This window comes from Camellia sinensis, chromosome 2, assembly GCF_055761805.1.
Source record: "Camellia sinensis isolate YWXY chromosome 2, ASM5576180v1, whole genome shotgun sequence".
In the NCBI taxonomy this organism is placed as follows: Eukaryota; Viridiplantae; Streptophyta; class Magnoliopsida; order Ericales; family Theaceae; genus Camellia; species Camellia sinensis.
The window spans coordinates 226,836,417-226,854,693 of record NC_138962.1 but is presented as its reverse complement, the minus strand read 5'-3'; the positions used below and the strand labels follow the sequence as shown (position 1 = coordinate 226,854,693).

At 37.0% G+C, this 18,277-nt stretch overlaps 2 protein-coding genes across 3 annotated transcripts; both read left to right on the top strand.

Moving 5' to 3' along the window:
- Window positions 1-659: 659 nt before the first annotated feature.
- Window positions 660-11,564, top strand: LOC114290109 (U-box domain-containing protein 44). 2 transcript variants are annotated; one of them, XM_028234002.2, is made up of 5 exons: window positions 660-1,019; window positions 1,923-3,288; window positions 4,570-4,873; window positions 7,793-8,280; window positions 9,903-11,564. In XM_028234002.2, the coding sequence occupies exons 2-5, from the start codon at window positions 2,056-2,058 to the stop codon at window positions 10,893-10,895; spliced, it is 3,018 nt and encodes a 1,005-aa protein (XP_028089803.2). In that variant the 5' UTR covers window positions 660-1,019; window positions 1,923-2,055; the 3' UTR covers window positions 10,896-11,564. The 2 variants fall into 2 exon arrangements, with proteins under 2 accessions (XP_028089803.2, XP_028089804.2); XM_028234003.2 differs by having other exon boundaries at window positions 1,918-3,288.
- Window positions 11,565-15,540: 3,976 nt separating this feature from the next.
- Window positions 15,541-18,145, top strand: LOC114290108 (Pentatricopeptide repeat (PPR) superfamily protein). The gene is made up of 2 exons (XM_028234001.2): window positions 15,541-17,238; window positions 17,338-18,145. Exons 1-2 carry the CDS (start codon window positions 16,312-16,314, stop codon window positions 17,956-17,958), a joined length of 1,548 nt encoding a protein of 515 aa, XP_028089802.2. The 5' UTR covers window positions 15,541-16,311; the 3' UTR covers window positions 17,959-18,145.
- The last annotated feature ends 132 nt before the right edge of the window (window positions 18,146-18,277 follow it).

Genomic DNA, 18,277 nt, shown 5'->3' with positions numbered 1-18,277 from the left:
AATTCCAACAGATTTCAACTCAAAAGGCCTCAATTACGAGTCTGTCAAAATTGAGAAATCACTTTACCTATAATAGTGAACCAAGCCAAGAAATCCCTCAAGATCTTTCGCGAATTCGAATCTTCATCTACTTTCATAACTGACTTGTTTCTCTTCCTGGTAAATACCGTCAATGCTATTATATATACACTTGTTTGGATTAAAGGGCAAAAATATTTTTTTACCTATAAATATGACTTATTGGTTTAAAATTTTTTTACTAAAACCTAAGTTACTATTAAATATGTCGATTGAATTTTTAAATAATTAATCAAAAAATAAATTACTCCCTCCGTCCCATAATATTAGTCCCTTATTCTATTTTTCATTGTCCCAAAATATTAGTCCCTCTTCAAAAATCAAGTACAAAAATAATATAAATTTCCCATTTTGCCCTTCTTTTAAATTCATAAACAATATAAAAAGTACAATTATGACATTGATATTCTCAAAAAAGTGTACTATCAAAGGGTAATTTTGAAAAACTAATTTTTTAAAAGTACAATAATTGTACTACTAAAAAAAATTGAATTCCCCAAAAGGGATCATTATTTTGGGACGGAGGGAGTATCAAAATAGGTGAACACCGTAGACTTTGAGAGTCTTTTCTCTCACTCTCTGAGGGTCGTGTTTAGAAGAACAGCGTCTATAAAGTTTCTCACCAAAATTACATTTTTTATTTTTTTGTTTTAATACAAAAAGAACCAACAAAGCCTTTTTCAATTTAAAAAAAAATAATCTTCTCTCTCTTGGTCCGGCTGCTGCCTCCCAGCGCTGACTTGTCCTTTTTTTTTCTCTCTCTCTCGCAACTCTCTCCTATTTTCCCTCTGAATTTTCTCGGCCATTTTCCAGGAAAATCCGTGGAATTCTGCTGTAATTCGCTGCCTGTGAAATTTCTCAGCTCCTCTTTTGCTCTTGATCATCTGATATGGCAACCAATTTCTTATTCTCAGGGGACGATCATAATCTCTTTGATTGAGGTCAGCTATTGTTGACTCAATTGGTCTTTTTACTCTATTCTTGTTTAATTATTATTATTATTATAGCTTATTTTTCTTTTTTTATCTAGACCTTCAAATTTATGAAAACTGAAAAAAATAAAGCTAGTTTCTTCACTTCATTTCTTCGATTTTGTTGCTTCTCACTTGAACCCTAGTTTACTCGATGATTTTCTCTGAAGCTCCAATAAAATTTAGGAACCTTTTATAGTCTCAATCTTGAATTTTATTTTGTTCTTTTAAACAATCAAAATGTAAACATAATGGGTACTCCACAAAATTGAGCCTAATCCATTATCTTGCCTTCTCCTTTGGCATGCCAATGTTTTAGTCTAAAAGGCCAAAAAATCATTACAAAAAATCAAAAAGTCTATAATTTATATCAAAAAGTCAAGATTTCTTTTTCTCTCTACCTTTTTCGTAAAAAGTTAAAAAATCATTTCAAATATACTAGTTTTTTTTCTCGTATTTTAACCAAAAAACTAAAAAAATTACTAAAATAGTCTGGGAACAAGGCTTAGTTGGGATTTTGATCAACCTTAATATGAAACATAACATTCAAAAGATTTCTTGGCAGCCCAATATTGGGACTGTTTGGTGCTGCTTGTAGTTTTTTTTTGTAGTTGGGGCATCGTAGTTTTTTTTTTTTTTTTAATAATTATTTTGGGAGTCTCTGCGGGCAACGTTTGCTTATAGTTTGTTAGGAAAAATAGTTTAAATAAGTTTTAAAAAAAAAAGAAAAAAAAGAGATGATTATTTGGAAGTTGAGAGACGGGTAATTTTGGGTTTTGTTTTCTGATTGTAGCTTTCATCTTACAAGTAGCTGAACCAAACGATTGTGTATGGTTATAAGTTGTATTGACTTTATTGTCCGTTTTAGTGCAGACGGAATCAAGTGTAGGTGCTGATGACAGAGAAAATGGCTGGAAATGCAAGGCTTTGAGGAGTTGAATTGGGAAAATTTGGGCACATGGGACTACCAAATTTTGGTCTTTAGAATTCTTTTGCTGATAACAGGATGGTATTGGGTGTGATTGTTGATCCCGGACTTGGGCCAGCCGCAGAATTCCTTTCGCAGATCGTTCAGGCTATTATTGATATTGTAATTACTTCCAAGAATGTCTTCATTGAGAAAGAGAGTTTTGCGGAACTTGCAAATTACTTGGAACAGATTGTTCCTTTCCTAAAAGAGATGATGAGGAAGGACATCAGTAATTCTGATGGCTTAAACAATGTTATCACAATTCTTAATCATGAGGTCAAAGTTGCAAAGCAATTAATAGAGGAATGCAGTAAGAGAAACAAAGTGTATCTCTTAGTGAATTGTCGGTCAATTGCTAAGCGCATAGAGGACACTACAAAGGAAATTAGCAGGGCACTGAGTCTCCTTCCTTTGAGCTCATTGGATATTTCTGCAGGTATAATTGAAGAGATTAGTCAGCTAAGTGACCTCATGCAGACTGCAGAGTTCAAGACAGCTTTAGCAGAGGAAGAGATTCTGGAGAAAATAGAGTCGGGAATACAGGAGAGGAATGTTGATCGTTCATATGCCAATAACTTACTGTTTTCGATTGCACAGGCTGTTGGAATTTCAACTGAGCAGTCAGTGTTGAAGAAAGAATTTGAAGAATTCAAAATGGAAATAGAAAATGCACAACTGAGAAAGGACCAGGCAGAAGCTATACAAATGGATCAAATAATTGCTTTGCTGGAAAGAGCAGATGCTACCTCTTCTCCAAACGAGAAAGAAATCAAGTATTTTAACAAGCGGAATTCTTTGGGTACTCAACCATTGGAACCACTCCAGTCTTTTATTTGCCCAATCACTAGGGAAGTTATGGTGGATCCAGTGGAGACTTCTTCAGGGCACACATTTGAGAGAAGTTCCATTGAGAAGTGGTTTGCTGATGGGAATAATTTGTGTCCGTTGACCATGATACCTTTAGACACATCAATTTTGCGGCCTAACAAAACTTTACGGCAATCAATTGAAGAGTGGAAGGATAGAAATACCATGATCACCATTGCTTCCATGAAACCAAAACTCTTGGTGGGAGAGGATGAAGAAGTACTTCATTGCCTGGAACAGCTGCAGGATCTCTGTGAGGAAAGGGACATACACCGAGAATGGGTAATATTAGAGAATTATATACCCATCCTTATTGAACTTCTTGGTGCCAAAAGTCGAGACATAAGGAACCATGCACTTGTCATCCTCTGCATCCTGGCAAAAGATAGTGATTATGCTAAGGTACCCCTCGTTGTGATTCTAACTGTGTGCATGTGTGTTCGATTTGCGCATGCGTCTTTGTGTTTGTGTTTCTTTTCTTTTTTTCTAGCCTGAAGCCCTAAATACTAAGTACATTCAATCTCTTTGTGATATGACTTCCTGTGTATCTGCACAAGAATGAAATGCAGATAGCTATCTTGTATAGGCTTGTTAAAAGGTTGAGTTTAAATTAATTATTATAATTACAAATTTGATATTCAAATAAATATATGAATTGGATGCAAAGGATCCTTCTTATGAAAAAACATTTGTTAAATGGATCTTTATAACTTAATTCAAATTGGATCTTATTAACAAGTGCCCCTTGTGTACAAGAAAAAGTCAAATGAAAAAAACAAGACACTTTTCAAAGCATTTTTCATTGATTTCAAAACTCTTTTTATAACCTTTTCATCATTTCCAAAGCACTTTTTACACAATTTCAATATTAAACAATGCCGTAGGGGCACTTTTTAGAATTTGCCATTCAAATTTATCCTTGCTGAAATAGAAATGGAAATCTTGTTTCAACCTATGCTATATGGACTCTTTTAAATGTGTGAAGTACTCATGTCAGACACTCGACACTAGGTGTCCAATAGGAGTGATGGCACATTCATCCATCAAACATGTTTAATAATTCAAGTTTACCATATGCCTATGCATAAAACTTCCATAATATGCACAAAATACTCTATGTTATGTTGTTAACACCATTTTGCCCTAGAAAACTAAAGAAGAATATTAAAAAATATTAATATTTTTCTGTATCCTCTTGTCCTCAACAAGATGAATTTGATGCTAAGACAACATATTTGTACTCGGCACCACTACCCGAGTCAGTTCAACTCACTGAAATAATCCCATTTTTCTTTAATTAGATATGCAGTAGTGACACATTCACCCAGCAGGCAGAAAGCATGTTTAGTAATTCGAGTTTACGATATTACTAAGCATATAACTCCCGTATGACCTGTTAAATGTTCTCTGTTACCTTGTAAGCACCATTTTGCCTTAAAAATTTAAGAAAATAGTACGAAATCCAAACATTTTTCATAGCCTTATGTTCTTTTGTATGATAATTAGATGAATCTGACGCTTAGACACATACTCGCACCTGATACCCATACCTAAGTCCATGAAACATCGAATTCAACTCACTCAAATAACCCAATTTTCTTGCAATAGATATGGATCGTCTTTAGCTGGAAAGGTTAGTTTATGTTCTTAGATTTGATTTTGTGAAATCGGAACATAATGCAGGAAAGAGTTGCAAACGTTGAGAATGCAATAGAATCTATTGTCCGCTCTCTTGGACGGCGTATTGCAGAAAGGAAGTTAGCAGTGGCATTACTGTTGGAACTGTCTAAAAGTGAGATAGTACAAGACTGCATTGGTAAGGTTCAGGGTTGCATCCTCCTTTTAGTGACTATGTCAAGCAGTGATGAGAGTCAAGCTGCCAAAGATGCAAGGGAGCTTCTGGAGAATCTCTCATTCTCTAATCAGAATGTTATCCAAATGGCGAAGGCAAATTATTTTAAACATTTGTTGCAGCATCTTTCTTCAGGTTCTTTCCTTAAATCAGACATTTTACCCTTCAGAAATATAATTATATTTCAGTATGTTATAATGGCATTCTACTAATTAAAACTTTACTTGGAATTTGTTGAATGCTAAAATTTCTGAAAACCTTAATGAAATAAACTTGCAGGTTGTTAACAAACTGATGTGTTCAAAAATGAGGAGTACAGCCTCAAGTGGACCCTGAATCTTTTTCTCTCTACTTTTGCTGGAAAATTAGATAATAATAATATGGCTGACAACCGCACCACAACAAACCTTTGTCCCGTATGAAGCACGGACACCTCCCCGAGGCCTACATACGTGTCCAACGCTCTCCCTTGCGTGTCCCCTTTTTTTTTTGGAATTTTTCCAGTCGGACACACGATGACACGTTTCAAACACGTGTGAGGTGGATCAAAGAAGCCCTAAACTTGTTGGGGAGAGAAAGAGAGAGAGAGAAAGATCGAGGGAAGAGATCGAAGAAACCCTAACTTGTTTCGCAACTTGGTCTTCTCTGTTCTTCTTCTTCTCTTCATCTTCTTCTCTGTCTTTTCTTCGTCGTCTGTCTTCTTCTTCTTCTCTTCGTTTTCTCCTCCTCCTCCTCCCTCTTTTGATTTCATTTCTCTCCCTTTCTGCCTCTCTCCCCCTTTCGTTTTTCTTTTCATTTTTTTCTTTTCCTTTTTTTTCTCTCTCCCCTCCCTTTTTTTTTTTTCTGAAGTCGTCTCTTTCCCTTCCTTTATTTTTATTTATTTTTTTTGATATCCATATTTTTGTTGAACCTAAAATTTATAAAACAAATTATTTTTATTTGAAAAAAAAATCAATATTTATTAAAAAAAATTAGGTAATGTGCTTATTAATTTTATTTACTGTAATTTTATAGGAACCAATGATTTTTTTAAAAAAAATTAGATATATAATAAATAAATAAATTATATATATTAAACGTATCCCTAGCGGGTCGTATCCCTCATTTTTTGAAAATTTGCTTCTCTGTTTGTCCGTGTCCGTGTCCGTGCATCATAGTTTGTCCCAATTACTTGGATTTAGCTACATGCATCCATTTCCTCCAATTGATACTATTTGCAGTCATATCCTCAATCATGACAATCGTGTCCAAGTTCTCCTAGGCCTTAATTTCTTTTACCACCCTTCATTCAGATCAAATGATTCCTTACAGGGTTGTTAATTGGTCTATGAACCACATGACTATACCATCTCAAATAGTTTTCCTCATCTTATGTTAATAGGTCTATGAACCACATACTTCTTCCAAATGGATCATTTTCTTAAATACACAGGTCCTCTATCTCAACATTCTCATTTCAGTTACATTCATTTTTTTAACATGTTTTTTCTTCACTGCTCAACATTCAATACCATATATGATAACATCTTATATAGCAATCCTATACAATTTCCCTTCAACTTAACAGAAATCTTACATTCACACAATGCTCCTAATGTACTTCTCTATTTCATCCCTCTCACCCTAATTCTATGGGTAATGACCTCCTAAGACGGGATCTTTCCCATGCATACAGAACAAGAAGCCAACTCCATCTCCTTTGGCAAGCTCAGAGGCACCCTACCCTCCACTGCCACCCTGTCTCTATCTAGGGATTTCCCTGGCTCTCTCCAGCTCCATCTAAGGTGCCACTTTGCTAGCTAAGTATCTTCCCAAGACTTCTTCACCGCAGCTACCACAACCTTGCACCTCCACATTATACTCCACTAAGAAAGAGTGATACTCACTCAGCATGGCACCTCCAAAAGGGTAGCTGTTATTGCAGCATCCTCTTGAAGACAAGATGTTGTTGTAGCCTCTCAATGACTTCCATCCTTTGATGCTTTGCCAGAGGAACTTTTCTCTGTAGTCAATAGGCTGGCCACCATGCATCATACCCAGCAACTCTTGGTAAAACTCTTCTAGCATGGCAAAGAGGTTTGGGGACCTCTTTGCCTTCCTCATTCCACAGCTACCCCTACCCTTACCCCAGCTGATTCTGGTAGGGGCGCTCACCCTTGGGATGGGTCTGAAAATGCTCACCCCAAGCAGAAGTTGTACCAAACACTTTGGTGCAGACTCCTAATATATATATATATATATAAAGAAGTTATAAGCAGCCCCTATAACCTGCACCAAACTGGGTCATTATTGGCTTTGGCAACAAAAGTCACAGAGCCCTTGGGCATGTTTGGTAGATCTGACCATGGGCCATTGATGCGAATGTGACCTAACACACACTCTTGGGATGAACCTGGTTCCACCAATATGTTGTTATCCCTACCACTTAACAATAATGTGTTAAAAGGATACACAACAACAAAGTGATTACCATCGTTGGCTCATAGAAGCCCTTTTGAGCCAACAGATCACATATGGCGGAAAGCATGTTATGGTGGGAGAAAATTATAGGATTATTTTTTCTCTATTCTTCTTGGGGTTTTGCTTGTGGGGACAATATTCAATTTAGAGAGTTTGGGTTCTTGATTTTGTTCTGTTGGGTTTGGATAGTTGATTCCAATATTGTCTTTGCCCACAGATGTAATTCCAATTGGTGTGTAACTACATCAAGTATTTGTGTTTTGTATTTGTGTTTTGTATTTGTTCTTTCTATCTTCTTCTTCTTCTTCTTCTTTTTTTTTTTTTTTTTTTTTCTCACAACAGCAATGCATCTTAGAGTTAGTTGTCCTTGGAGATTATTATTTACATCAATGAATTTTCAATCATATGTTCTCAGCATTGACCCAATCTCTACAATGCAATAGCATATATCACGTGGCCAAACATCTAACACGTGTATGAGCTGATTGATTGATTAAGTGAAAGTCATATACATGCTCATGGTATATTCTTATGCATTCATATAAAGCTGCACATGTAGTCTTAACATGAGACCTAAGGCATCTGTTTTTGCAGGACCAGAAGACGTGAAGCTAATCATGGCAAGAACTTTGGCAGAGATGGAGTTGACTGACCATAATAAATCATCTCTGCTTGAAGACGGCGTATTGGGTTCACTTCTTCAATTGGTCTCACATGGTGATACTGAGATGAAGCAAGTGGCTGTTAAAGCTCTTCAGAATCTCTCAACCTTACCAAAAAATGGGCTGCAGATGATAAGAGAAGGTGCTGTTGGCCCATTACTTGACCTTTTGTGCCATCACACATCACCACAAACTTTGCGTGAACAGGTAGCAGCCACAGTTATGAATCTTGCCATATCAACTGCGTCTCAAGATTTGAGTGAGACACAGGTGTCATTGTTGGAATCTGATGAAGATATCTGCAGACTATTCTCAGTTATTAGCTTGACGCGTCCTACTGTACAGCAAAGTATTCTTCGGGCGTTTCATGCAATGTGCCAATCTCCCTCTGCTACTACTATCAAGGCCCAGTTAACACAGGTACACATCTTTCTGCAGAAGAATGTTTTCCCCCTTTTAGAAAAGATGACGTCATTTGGGTTAATCAGGAAGGAAACAACTATGAATGTGCATGAGTAACACTCCGTTTGGATGTGGTCTAAGTGGGGCTTAATACAATAGGGTTTGGGGACTGAAACTGAGATCTGGGCTTGAGCCATGAATTAAATACTCAAAACCCTTCAAAAATGGCCAAATGGTAGAATAAAGGATGTGGGTTAAGTGGGGCTTAATAGAATAGGGTTTTTGGACTAAATTAGAGTTTGTTTAGTGGCTCAAGCAGTGCTAAATGAACAATAATTACACAAGCACTTTGACCAATATCTCAAAATAAGAAACTTTGACACTAGACCACACAAGACTACAAACTAACAAGAATCACATATTATTGACTCAATGACCTAATCTAACATGAAATGAGATCCATGGAGACATACGACAGCCCATTTCTTGAAATTTTTAAAATTCTGATGTGCTTTAACTCTTGAAACATAAGAAAACATGAATAGAATAAACCAACAGAAAACTAGATTTGAATAAACATAAATTACAACTCTAAACATTGCTATAGAAGCTTTTCATAAGACTGAAAATGCTCATGATATGGTCAGCCTTTCTTAGATGTGGCATCATGTGGATTTCGTGGGAAACTGGATGAGAAATGAGTATGCAACTGAAATGCAAAGGCATATTCAGAAGCATGGCAAAAACCTTATCAAATCCTTTCAGAAAAAGTATATACAGATTCAACTTTATTTATCAAAACAAGATATATATATACAGATTCAACTTTAGGAAGCATGTAAATGAAGATTTTTGTTTTTGATGACTGAAAAATAAAATCTACTAGAGGCCTGATCTTTTCATTGTGTTAGGAACAACAGGTTAAACATAAAATTTTGTCACGTGACATTTGAGCTGGGTAATAGTGCCTAGATGTCTTTAAGGGTGTTGTGTTGACATTTTGATAAATCAGAAGAGAAATTTTACAAAATATGGGTTTTCTTTAAAGAAGAAACATTTCAAAACTCAAAAGTAGTGTAGCAAACATGAGGATGTCAACATGCTCTCTAAGCAAAGGACTAAATTGATATGACCATTTAAGGTAAAATTCAGCCCAAAAAAAGAATATATCAAGAACTGGCTCATCTAGTTAGGTATTATGCTTCTGAGACATGTGACCTGTCAGTATTTTTACAGTGAAAATGATAGAAACCCTAAATCCAAGAAAATAGCTATAGGTCTAATCTCCATTTATGGAAGAAGCTACTGTTTAAAGCATTTTCATCTCATTTTAGCATACTTGCTCTTTCTTTGCCCTTTAGCCTGCCAATGTCTGTCACGTGAAAAGGCCAGCAAGACGGCAGCTATTGGTTCTGTTTTGATTTCCTGATATTAAGATTCCGTGAAGATATGAAATCTAAAGCATGACCTGTTTTGTACTTTCTTGATCAGCATTTACTGGTTTCAGTTATGGTTTCACTGTCCCATCCATCCCCGATATGATTATATTACCAACCCTATCAGTGCATTCTCCATATTCTCAGTGGGATATAATCATTGTGTCAAAGTATTAAGTCGTATCTCTTTGATTGCTTTTGCAGTGCTCAGCTGTGCAAGTACTGGTTCCGTTATGTGATCTTGATGGTAATATAAGGGCTAATGCTGTGAAGCTACTCTGCTGCTTGACAGAAGATGTTGATGAAGCGACCATCTTGGAACACATGACTCAGAAATCAATTGACACCTTGCTCAGGATCATCAAAACTTCTAGTGATGAGGAAGAAATCGCTTCTGCAATGGGTGTCATCTCCAACCTCCCCAAACGCCCCCAGATCACTGAGTGGCTATTGGGTGCCGAGGGTCTTCCTTTAATTTTGAGGTTTCTTCAAGCTAGTAAGAGTAAGGGTTCCCATAAAAATCAGTTGATAGAAAATGCTGTCGGAGCCATATGCCATTTTAGCAATCCAACAAATCAGCAATCACAAAAGCAAGCAGCTGAAATTGGTCTGATTCCCGCGTTGGTACAGTGGCTGGAGTTAGGTACCACGTTGACAAAAAAACAAGCAGCTTTGTCTCTCGCTCAGTTTTCCGTGAGTTCCCTTGCACTGAGTCGGCCTTTTCCAAAGCGCCATGGATTCTGGTGCTTCTCACCTCCGCCAGAAGCCGTGTGCCCAGTTCATCGAGGAATCTGTACCATAGAGTCATCGTTTTGCCTCGTGGAAGCTGGCGCTGTGGAACCTCTTGTGAGGGTTCTTGGCGAAACCAATCTTGATGTCTGTGAAGCTGCTTTAGATGCACTATTGACTTTGATTGAAGGTGAAAGATTGCAAAGTGGTAGTAAGGTGCTAGCCGAAGCAAAAGCCATACCGTCAATAATAAGACTACTTAGTATTTCGTCCCCTGGATTGCAAGAGAAAGTTCTGAGGTCTTTAGAGAGAATTTTTCGACAGGTGGAGTTCAAACAGAAGTACGGAGCCTCAGCTCAGATGCCTCTAGTTGACTTGACTCAACGAGGGAATAGTAGTACAAAGTCATTGGCAGCCAAAATTCTTGCTCACTTGAACGTTCTTCACGACCAGTCCTCTTATTTCTGATGGAAGATAATGGTTTGACGCTTATTTTTTAACAAAATTTAAACAGTTTGATAAAATCCCACTGATTCTTCTATTTTCAAGTCATGGTTCTGTGTGGGAGGAATGTACCATTGTGTCAAGGACAAAACATGTCTTTCTTGTAAGACTGCTCAGCTGCAATGGCATAGAGGCCTGAGTGACCTGAACTAAAGAAAACCGAGTTGTTGAGAGATCTTTCATGGAAACTATGCAGCACAGGATAGATGATGTTGGGTTGATAGAAGCTCTCGATATGTTTGTCTGTGGAAGGAGATGATTAATCGAGGAAAGACCACCATTGATCGACTATTTAGCTGAGCTCTGAGGTTCATGTGAATTTAAGTTTGAATTCTTTACCCTCACTGATCATTTTGATTCAGTTGTATATGTAATTCATTCGGTAGTTTAAATTGAAGTCCATAAATTCTTCTGTATTATGAACAAAATTCTATAGTAGAAACGTGGTTTATACTGGAGAGAGAGAGAGAGAGAGAGAGAGAGAGAGAGAGAGAGAGAGAGAGAGAGAGAGAGAGATTAAAGTAGTGATAATTTTATTTTTTTTCCAATTATGATTCTTTCAAGGCTGTTAATTGGAAATGAGTAGGTATCTGAACTGTTGCAATACAAGCATGTTGATTGATATTCGAGGAATCTGGTGTCAAGAAGTGACTTAGAAAATATGAGAAAGAAGAACTCCGAAAATATGAGGAAGAAGGAATATATTTCTGTTATATTCAAAACTTCTTATCTTACAAGACCAAATGACACTCCTTATATAGGAGATATTACAAACATCATTATAACCCATTATATGTCACTTACATATTATATATTACCATTTTCTACAACTATCATATTCTATACATGCCACCAACACCACTATCATATTATATACATGCCACCAACACCACTATCATATGCCACTATCTTATTATCTACCACTATCATATTCTATACATGCCACCAACACCACTATCATATTATATACATTAACACAAATTTTCAGCATTCCCCCTCAAGCTGGTTTGAAGATATCTTCCATATCCAGCTTGCTAGTCAGCTTATCAAATTGCTTCTTGTGTAGTCTCTTCGTTAGCACATCAGCTAATTGTTCACCTGTTGGAAGGTAGGTCATACAGATTATGCCAGCATTGATTTTCTCCTTGATGAAATGTTTATCCACTTCTATATGTTTTGTGCGATCATGTAGAACTGGATTATGAGCTATAGATATAGCTGTTTTGTTGTCACAATAGACCTTCATAGGTGTCGGGTGAGAAAGCTTTAATTCTTCAAGAATTCTTTTAATCCACATTACTTCATAGATTCCATGGGCAACAGCTCTGAACTCTGCTTCTGCACTACTTCTAGCTACCACATTCTGTTTTTTACTCCGCCATGTAAGTAGGTTCCCACCTACAAAGGAGCAGTATCCGGATGTTGATCTCCTGTCTGTAACACTTCCTGCCCAGTCTGCATCTGTGTATACTTCAACTTGAAGATGTCCATGTTTCTTGAACAGTAAGCCTCTCCCTGGAGTTCCTTTCAAATATCTTAAGATCTTATAAACGGCCTCAAAGTGCTCTGCCCCTGGTGAGTGCATGAACTGACTTACCATGCTGACTGCAAAGGCAATATCAGGCCGCGTATGAGACAAGTAAATCAATTTCCCTACAAGTCGCTGATATTGTTCCCTCTCTTTGACTTCTTCAGCCTTAGTAGCTTGTAACTTCAAGTTAGGCTCGATCGGAGTCTCTACCATCTTACAACCAAGCATACCTGTTTCTCCAAGGAGATCAAGAACATATTTTCTCTGATTAACGAATATACCTTCCTTGGATCTTGCAAATTCCATTCCGAGGAAATACTTGAGGGCTCGCAGATCCTTAATGTGAAATTCTTTTGCGAGTTTCTCTTTGAGGGCTGCTAACTCTGCTTCATCATTACCAGTTAAAATGATGTCATCAACATAAACAATCAAAATTGTAATTTTACTGTTTTTTGAATGTTTATAAAATATTGTGTGATCTGCTTGACTCTGCGAGAAGCCACAACTGATAACTGCCTTCCCAAAGCGTTCAAACCACGCTCTTGGTGATTGTTTGAGTCCGTATAATGACTTGTTCAATCGGCATACTCTGTCGCTTCCAAGTCTCTGCTCAAATCCCGGCGGTAGGCTCATGAACACCTCCTCTTCAAGATCACCATTGAGAAATGTATTTTTAATGTCAAGTTGATGTAGAGGCCAATCTGAATTTACTGCAAGAGATAACAGTACTCGGATGGAATTTATTTTAGCAACAGGAGCAAACGTCTCCTGATAGTCGATTCCATAAGTTTGAGTGAAGCCTTTAGCCACCAGTCTCGCCTTGTATCTCTCAACGCTTCCATCTGCGTTACATTTTATCGTAAACACCCATTTACACCCAACTGTTTTCTTGTCTTTGGGTAGATCAACTATCTCCCAAGTACCACTTCTCCTTAAAGCATTCATCTCCTCCATGACTGCTAATTTCCAATTCGGATCATCCAATGCTTCCTGTATATTCTTTGGAACAAACAAGTGTGAAATCCTAGATATGAAAGCTCTATGGGTTTTAGACAGTCTTTGATAGGAGAGGTAATTTGCAATAGGATGTTTAATGCAATTTCGGACACCTTTCCTAATTGCTATAGGAACATCAAGGTCGGAAATAGAAGGAATAGGATTACCTAAAATTTCGATGCCAGAACTCGGGTGGACATTCGGGTCATTAGGATGGACATTCGGGTCATTATTCCTCAGATGAAATCGCTTCCTAGTATAAACCTGAAGCTCAGGATTTAGATCATTTTGTAGTACTTCTCCCCCTAAACAAGAATCTTCTTGACTAGGCACCATAGAACTTGGTTCTCTTAAGTGATCATTATCAGACAGATGTGGTGTTTGTGTAGGATAAATGACATTGGGGAGCGGGATAGAAATATCCCAAAAATGGTCTTCTACTCCACTTGTCTCCCCCTGAAGAGAAGTGTTGGGGAAATAGGATTTTGTTTCCACAAATGACACATCCATACTCACATGAAATTTCTTAGTTTGAGGATCGAAACACTTATACCTCTTTTTGTTTGAGGAATAACCCAAAAAAACACATTTTATAGCACGGGGGTCAAGTTTTGAACAAAATTGACTGGGAACATGAACATAGGCAGTACATCCAAAAACTTTGGCGGGTAAATCAGAAAACAACCTCGTGTCAGGAAAAAAAGTTTTGAGACAATCAAAAGGTGTTTTGTATGTTAACACCTTTGTAGGCATCCTGTTTATCAAATAAGAGGCTGTTAAAATTGCTTCACCCCATAAATATTTAGGAACATGCATGTAAAACATTATAGCACGTGCTACTTCAAGTAGATGTTTATTTTTTCGTTCTGCAATGCCATTTTGTTGAGGGGTATCCCGACATGTAGATTGATGAAAAATCCCCTTTTTTTCCAAAAACTCACCCAACTGCTCATTGAAATATTCTGTTCCATTATCAGAATGTAAAATACCAATTTTGGTTTGAAATTGGTTTTCAATCATATTGTAAAAATTTGTGAATAAATTTTTCACGTCAAATTTTTTATTCATCAAATAAATCCAACATAAGCGGGTATAGTCATCAATAAATGTAACAAACCATCTTTTACCAAAAAGAGTAGTGATTTTAGAAGGGCCCCAAACATCACTATGAATCAAATAAAAAGGTTTGGAAGCCTGGTAATGTTTTGGCAAATAAGTAGAGCGATGAAATTTTACAAAAATGCAACTTTCACAATGAAAAGAAGAACAATCAATCTCTTGAAATAATTCTGGAAATAAATGTTTCAGATAAAGAAAACTAGGATGTCCTAGCCTATAGTGGCATAGCATTATTTTTTCTCGAACAGAGATTGAACTAGTACTATTAAAGCTCTGAGCTTTTTTATTACTAACAGGTACTTCATCAAAGTAGTAAAGACCTTCAAGCATCCTAGCACGCCCAATCATCATCCCCGAGTTCTAGTCTTGAAATTCACAATGGGATTCAAAAAATGTAACACGACAATTAGAATCCTTAGATAGTTTACTGACAGACAAAAGGTTACAGGCTAAGTTGGGGACGTGAAGAACAGCATTAAGATTAATTTTCTCAGTTAGTTGGTATCAGAGTAGCGCAGCGGAAGGGGTTGAAGTGGTTTCGGACGTGACTTCCGACATGGCTATGACGGTTTTAGGGCTGCTGTGTTTTTTGTTGCTCTGATACCAACTTAGAAAATATGCGGAAGAAGAACTCCGAAAATATGAGGAAGAAGGAATATATTTCTGTTATATTCAAAACTTCTTATCTTACAAGACCAAATGACACTCCTTATATAGGAGATATTACAAATATCATTATAACCCATTATATGCCACTTACATATTATATATTACCACTATCATATTCTATACATGCCACCAACACCACTATCATATTATATACATGCCACCAACACCACTATCATATGCCACTATCTTATTATCTACCACTATCATATTCTATACATGCCACCAACACCACTATCATATTATATACATTAACACAAATTTTCAGCAAAGTGCTATTCTTGAAACAATTGGTAATTTTTTTTTTTTTTTCTTTCTTAAAAACTCGGGATCTAGCTAGCCTATTGGATCGACTATGGAATGAAAGAGCTAGTCTGATAGCCTCAGAATGGAGATGGGTATATTACATCCTTTTTTTGTCTTGACTAAGGTCTCGTTTGGCAACAGGTTGGTTTAGTTAAAAAGTCAAAAAGTTATTAAAAAAATCAAAAAGCTAATAATTCATACTAAAAAGTTAAAGATTTTATTTTTTCTCTATTTTTTGCACATCTTTTTGTAAAAGTCATCTCAAACATATTAATTTTTTTTAGTTCATATTTTAGCTAAATAGTTAAAAAGTTACTAAATTAGCTTGTTTCCAACGAGGCCTAAATAAGATTGATTAAAAAGTCAGATTTCCTTGCTATGGTATTTGTCAACATACTATTGGTGTAATGAGTAGCTTCACTTACATACATCATATTATGATTGCACATCAATATTATGAGTCCATCATTTTTTTGGTCCCGACTCATTACACGTTTGGTAAGATGATCTAAGTGATTTTTTTTTCTTAAATTACAAATTTGAAAAATTATTACCAAATTTTTGGAAACAATTTTTATTTTCAAAAATTTTAAAACAAAAACCAAACCATACATATATTAGGAGATCCCAGCCCAAGCCGAGTTCTACCAAGTATTTTAAAATTTCAACACAACAACGTTACAAATTCATCCTACACAATTTTAGGAACCAAAAAATCCAATCTTTATAGGTAAGCTATTAAGTGTGGAGATTCAAATTGTTATGAACCAATTGAAGCAAATCCATGCCCACACTCTCAGAAACGGCATAGACTTCACCAAATTCCTCATTGTGAAACTCCTTGAAATCCCAAACATCCCATATGCCCACAACCTGTTCGACTTTATTCCTAAACCAACTCTCTTTATCTACAACAAGCTCATTCAAGCCTACTCTTCTTATGGCCCTTACCATCAATCTTTGTCTCTCTACTCCCAAATGTGCCATCAGGGCTTCTCACCAAACCAGACCTCCTTCACTTTCCTCTTTGCCGCCTGCGCTTCCCTCTCTTCCCTGCGTCACGGCCAAACGCTCCACTCCCGCTTCCTCAAATCAGGTTTTGAATTCGACATCTTCGCGTTGACAGCATTGGTTGACATGTATGCTAAATTGGGTATGTTAGCATTGGCTCGGAAACAATTTAATGAAATGAGAAAGAGAGATGTGCCCACTTGGAATTCTATGATTGCTGGCTATGCAAGGTTTGGAGATATGGAGGGAGCGTTAGAATTGTTCATGGCAATGCCTGAGAGGAACGTGATATCGTGGACAGCAATGATATCTGGGTATTCACAGAATGGGCAGTACGCTAAGGCCCTAGATATGTTTTTGGAAATGGAAAAAGGGAAAGGAGTAAGGCCGAATGAGGTGACTATAGCTAGTGTTCTTCCCGCCTGCGCAAGTCTTGGGGCGTTGGAGATTGGGGAGAGGATTGAAGATTATGCAAGGGAAAAAGGGTACTTAAACAATTTGTTTGTATGCAATGCTATCTTGGAAATGTACTCCAGGTGTGGTAGAATCGATATGGCAAAGCGGGTGTTTGATGAAATCGGTTGCAAGAGAAACGCTTGCTCTTGGAATTCAATGATCATGGGCTTGGCTGTCCATGGACAATGCAATGCAGCTCTTCAACTCTTCCAAGAAATGCTGGTAAATTGTTATCCTATCAATATTGATTTGTTGTGTAGATTGTACGTTCTTGGATGCTTGCTAACATGTTTGTCTTCGTTATGTGATTGCTAATGGCAGAGAGAAGGAACTGCACCTGATGATGTCACATTTGTGGGAGTTCTATTGGCGTGCACTCATGGAGGCATGGTTGAAAAAGGACGACAACTTTTCCAATCAATGGAACGGGAATTCTCAATCTCCCCCAAACTAGAACACTATGGATGCATGGTTGATCTTCTAGGTCGTTCAGGAGAATTGCATGAAGCGTTTGATCTTATACGAAGTATGCCCATGAAGCCCGATTCTGTTGTATGGGGAACTTTGCTAGGGGCGTGCAGTTTTCATCGCAATGTTGAGCTGGCTGAGAAAGCAGTGGAATCACTCTTTGAGCTTGAGCCATGGAATCCAGGAAACTATGTGATTCTTTCCAATATTTACGCATCAGCTGGACGATGGGATGGAGTTGCGAGACTGAGGAAGCTAATGAAATTTGGCCGGATAACGAAGGTGGCAGGGTATAGTTTCATTGAATTGGGAGGACAAATTCATAAGTTCATCGTAGAGGATAGATCACATCCACAATCTGTTGAGATATATGAGCTTTTAGATGAAGTTTCAACTAGATTGAAGTTTATTGGAAATACAACTGATTTTGATTCTATGATTGAAGAATCATGCATAATGGAGCAAGTCTGCTAATTTTCTGTGTCAGCAAATTTTGTGAAGTCCACATTCATCAAACAGTACCTATCTATTGCCAACTCTTGCTAGGTGTAGGAATTCAATGAATTTGATAGTAGGATGGATGTTTATTAAACATGATTGGTAACATTTATGTATACAATTTTTAGTTTGTGTTACAAAAATTTAAAATCTTAAACAAAAACTTGTTTAGTGCTTATTTTCGTTTTTTGAAAAATTATAAATTGTATACAAATTTACTAAATTTTTGTAACAAAAAAAAGTTTGTTTCATTTGTTTAAAAACCACTCCAACCACACCCATGGCCCGTCACCAC

Bases quoted from the DNA above. Each gene is read 5' to 3' on its own strand.
- LOC114290109 (XM_028234002.2), top strand. From the start codon at position 2,056: ATGGTATTGGGTGTGATTGTTGATCCCGGACTTGGGCCAGCCGCAGAA. The intron at 4,874-7,792 runs GTTCTTTCCTTA...CTGTTTTTGCAG, and splicing joins GTTGCAGCATCTTTCTTCAG to GACCAGAAGACGTGAAGCTA. The intron at 8,281-9,902 runs GTACACATCTTT...TTGCTTTTGCAG, and splicing joins TCAAGGCCCAGTTAACACAG to TGCTCAGCTGTGCAAGTACT.
- LOC114290108 (XM_028234001.2), top strand. From the start codon at position 16,312: ATGAACCAATTGAAGCAAATCCATGCCCACACTCTCAGAAACGGCATA. The intron at 17,239-17,337 runs GTAAATTGTTAT...TGCTAATGGCAG, and splicing joins AACTCTTCCAAGAAATGCTG to AGAGAAGGAACTGCACCTGA.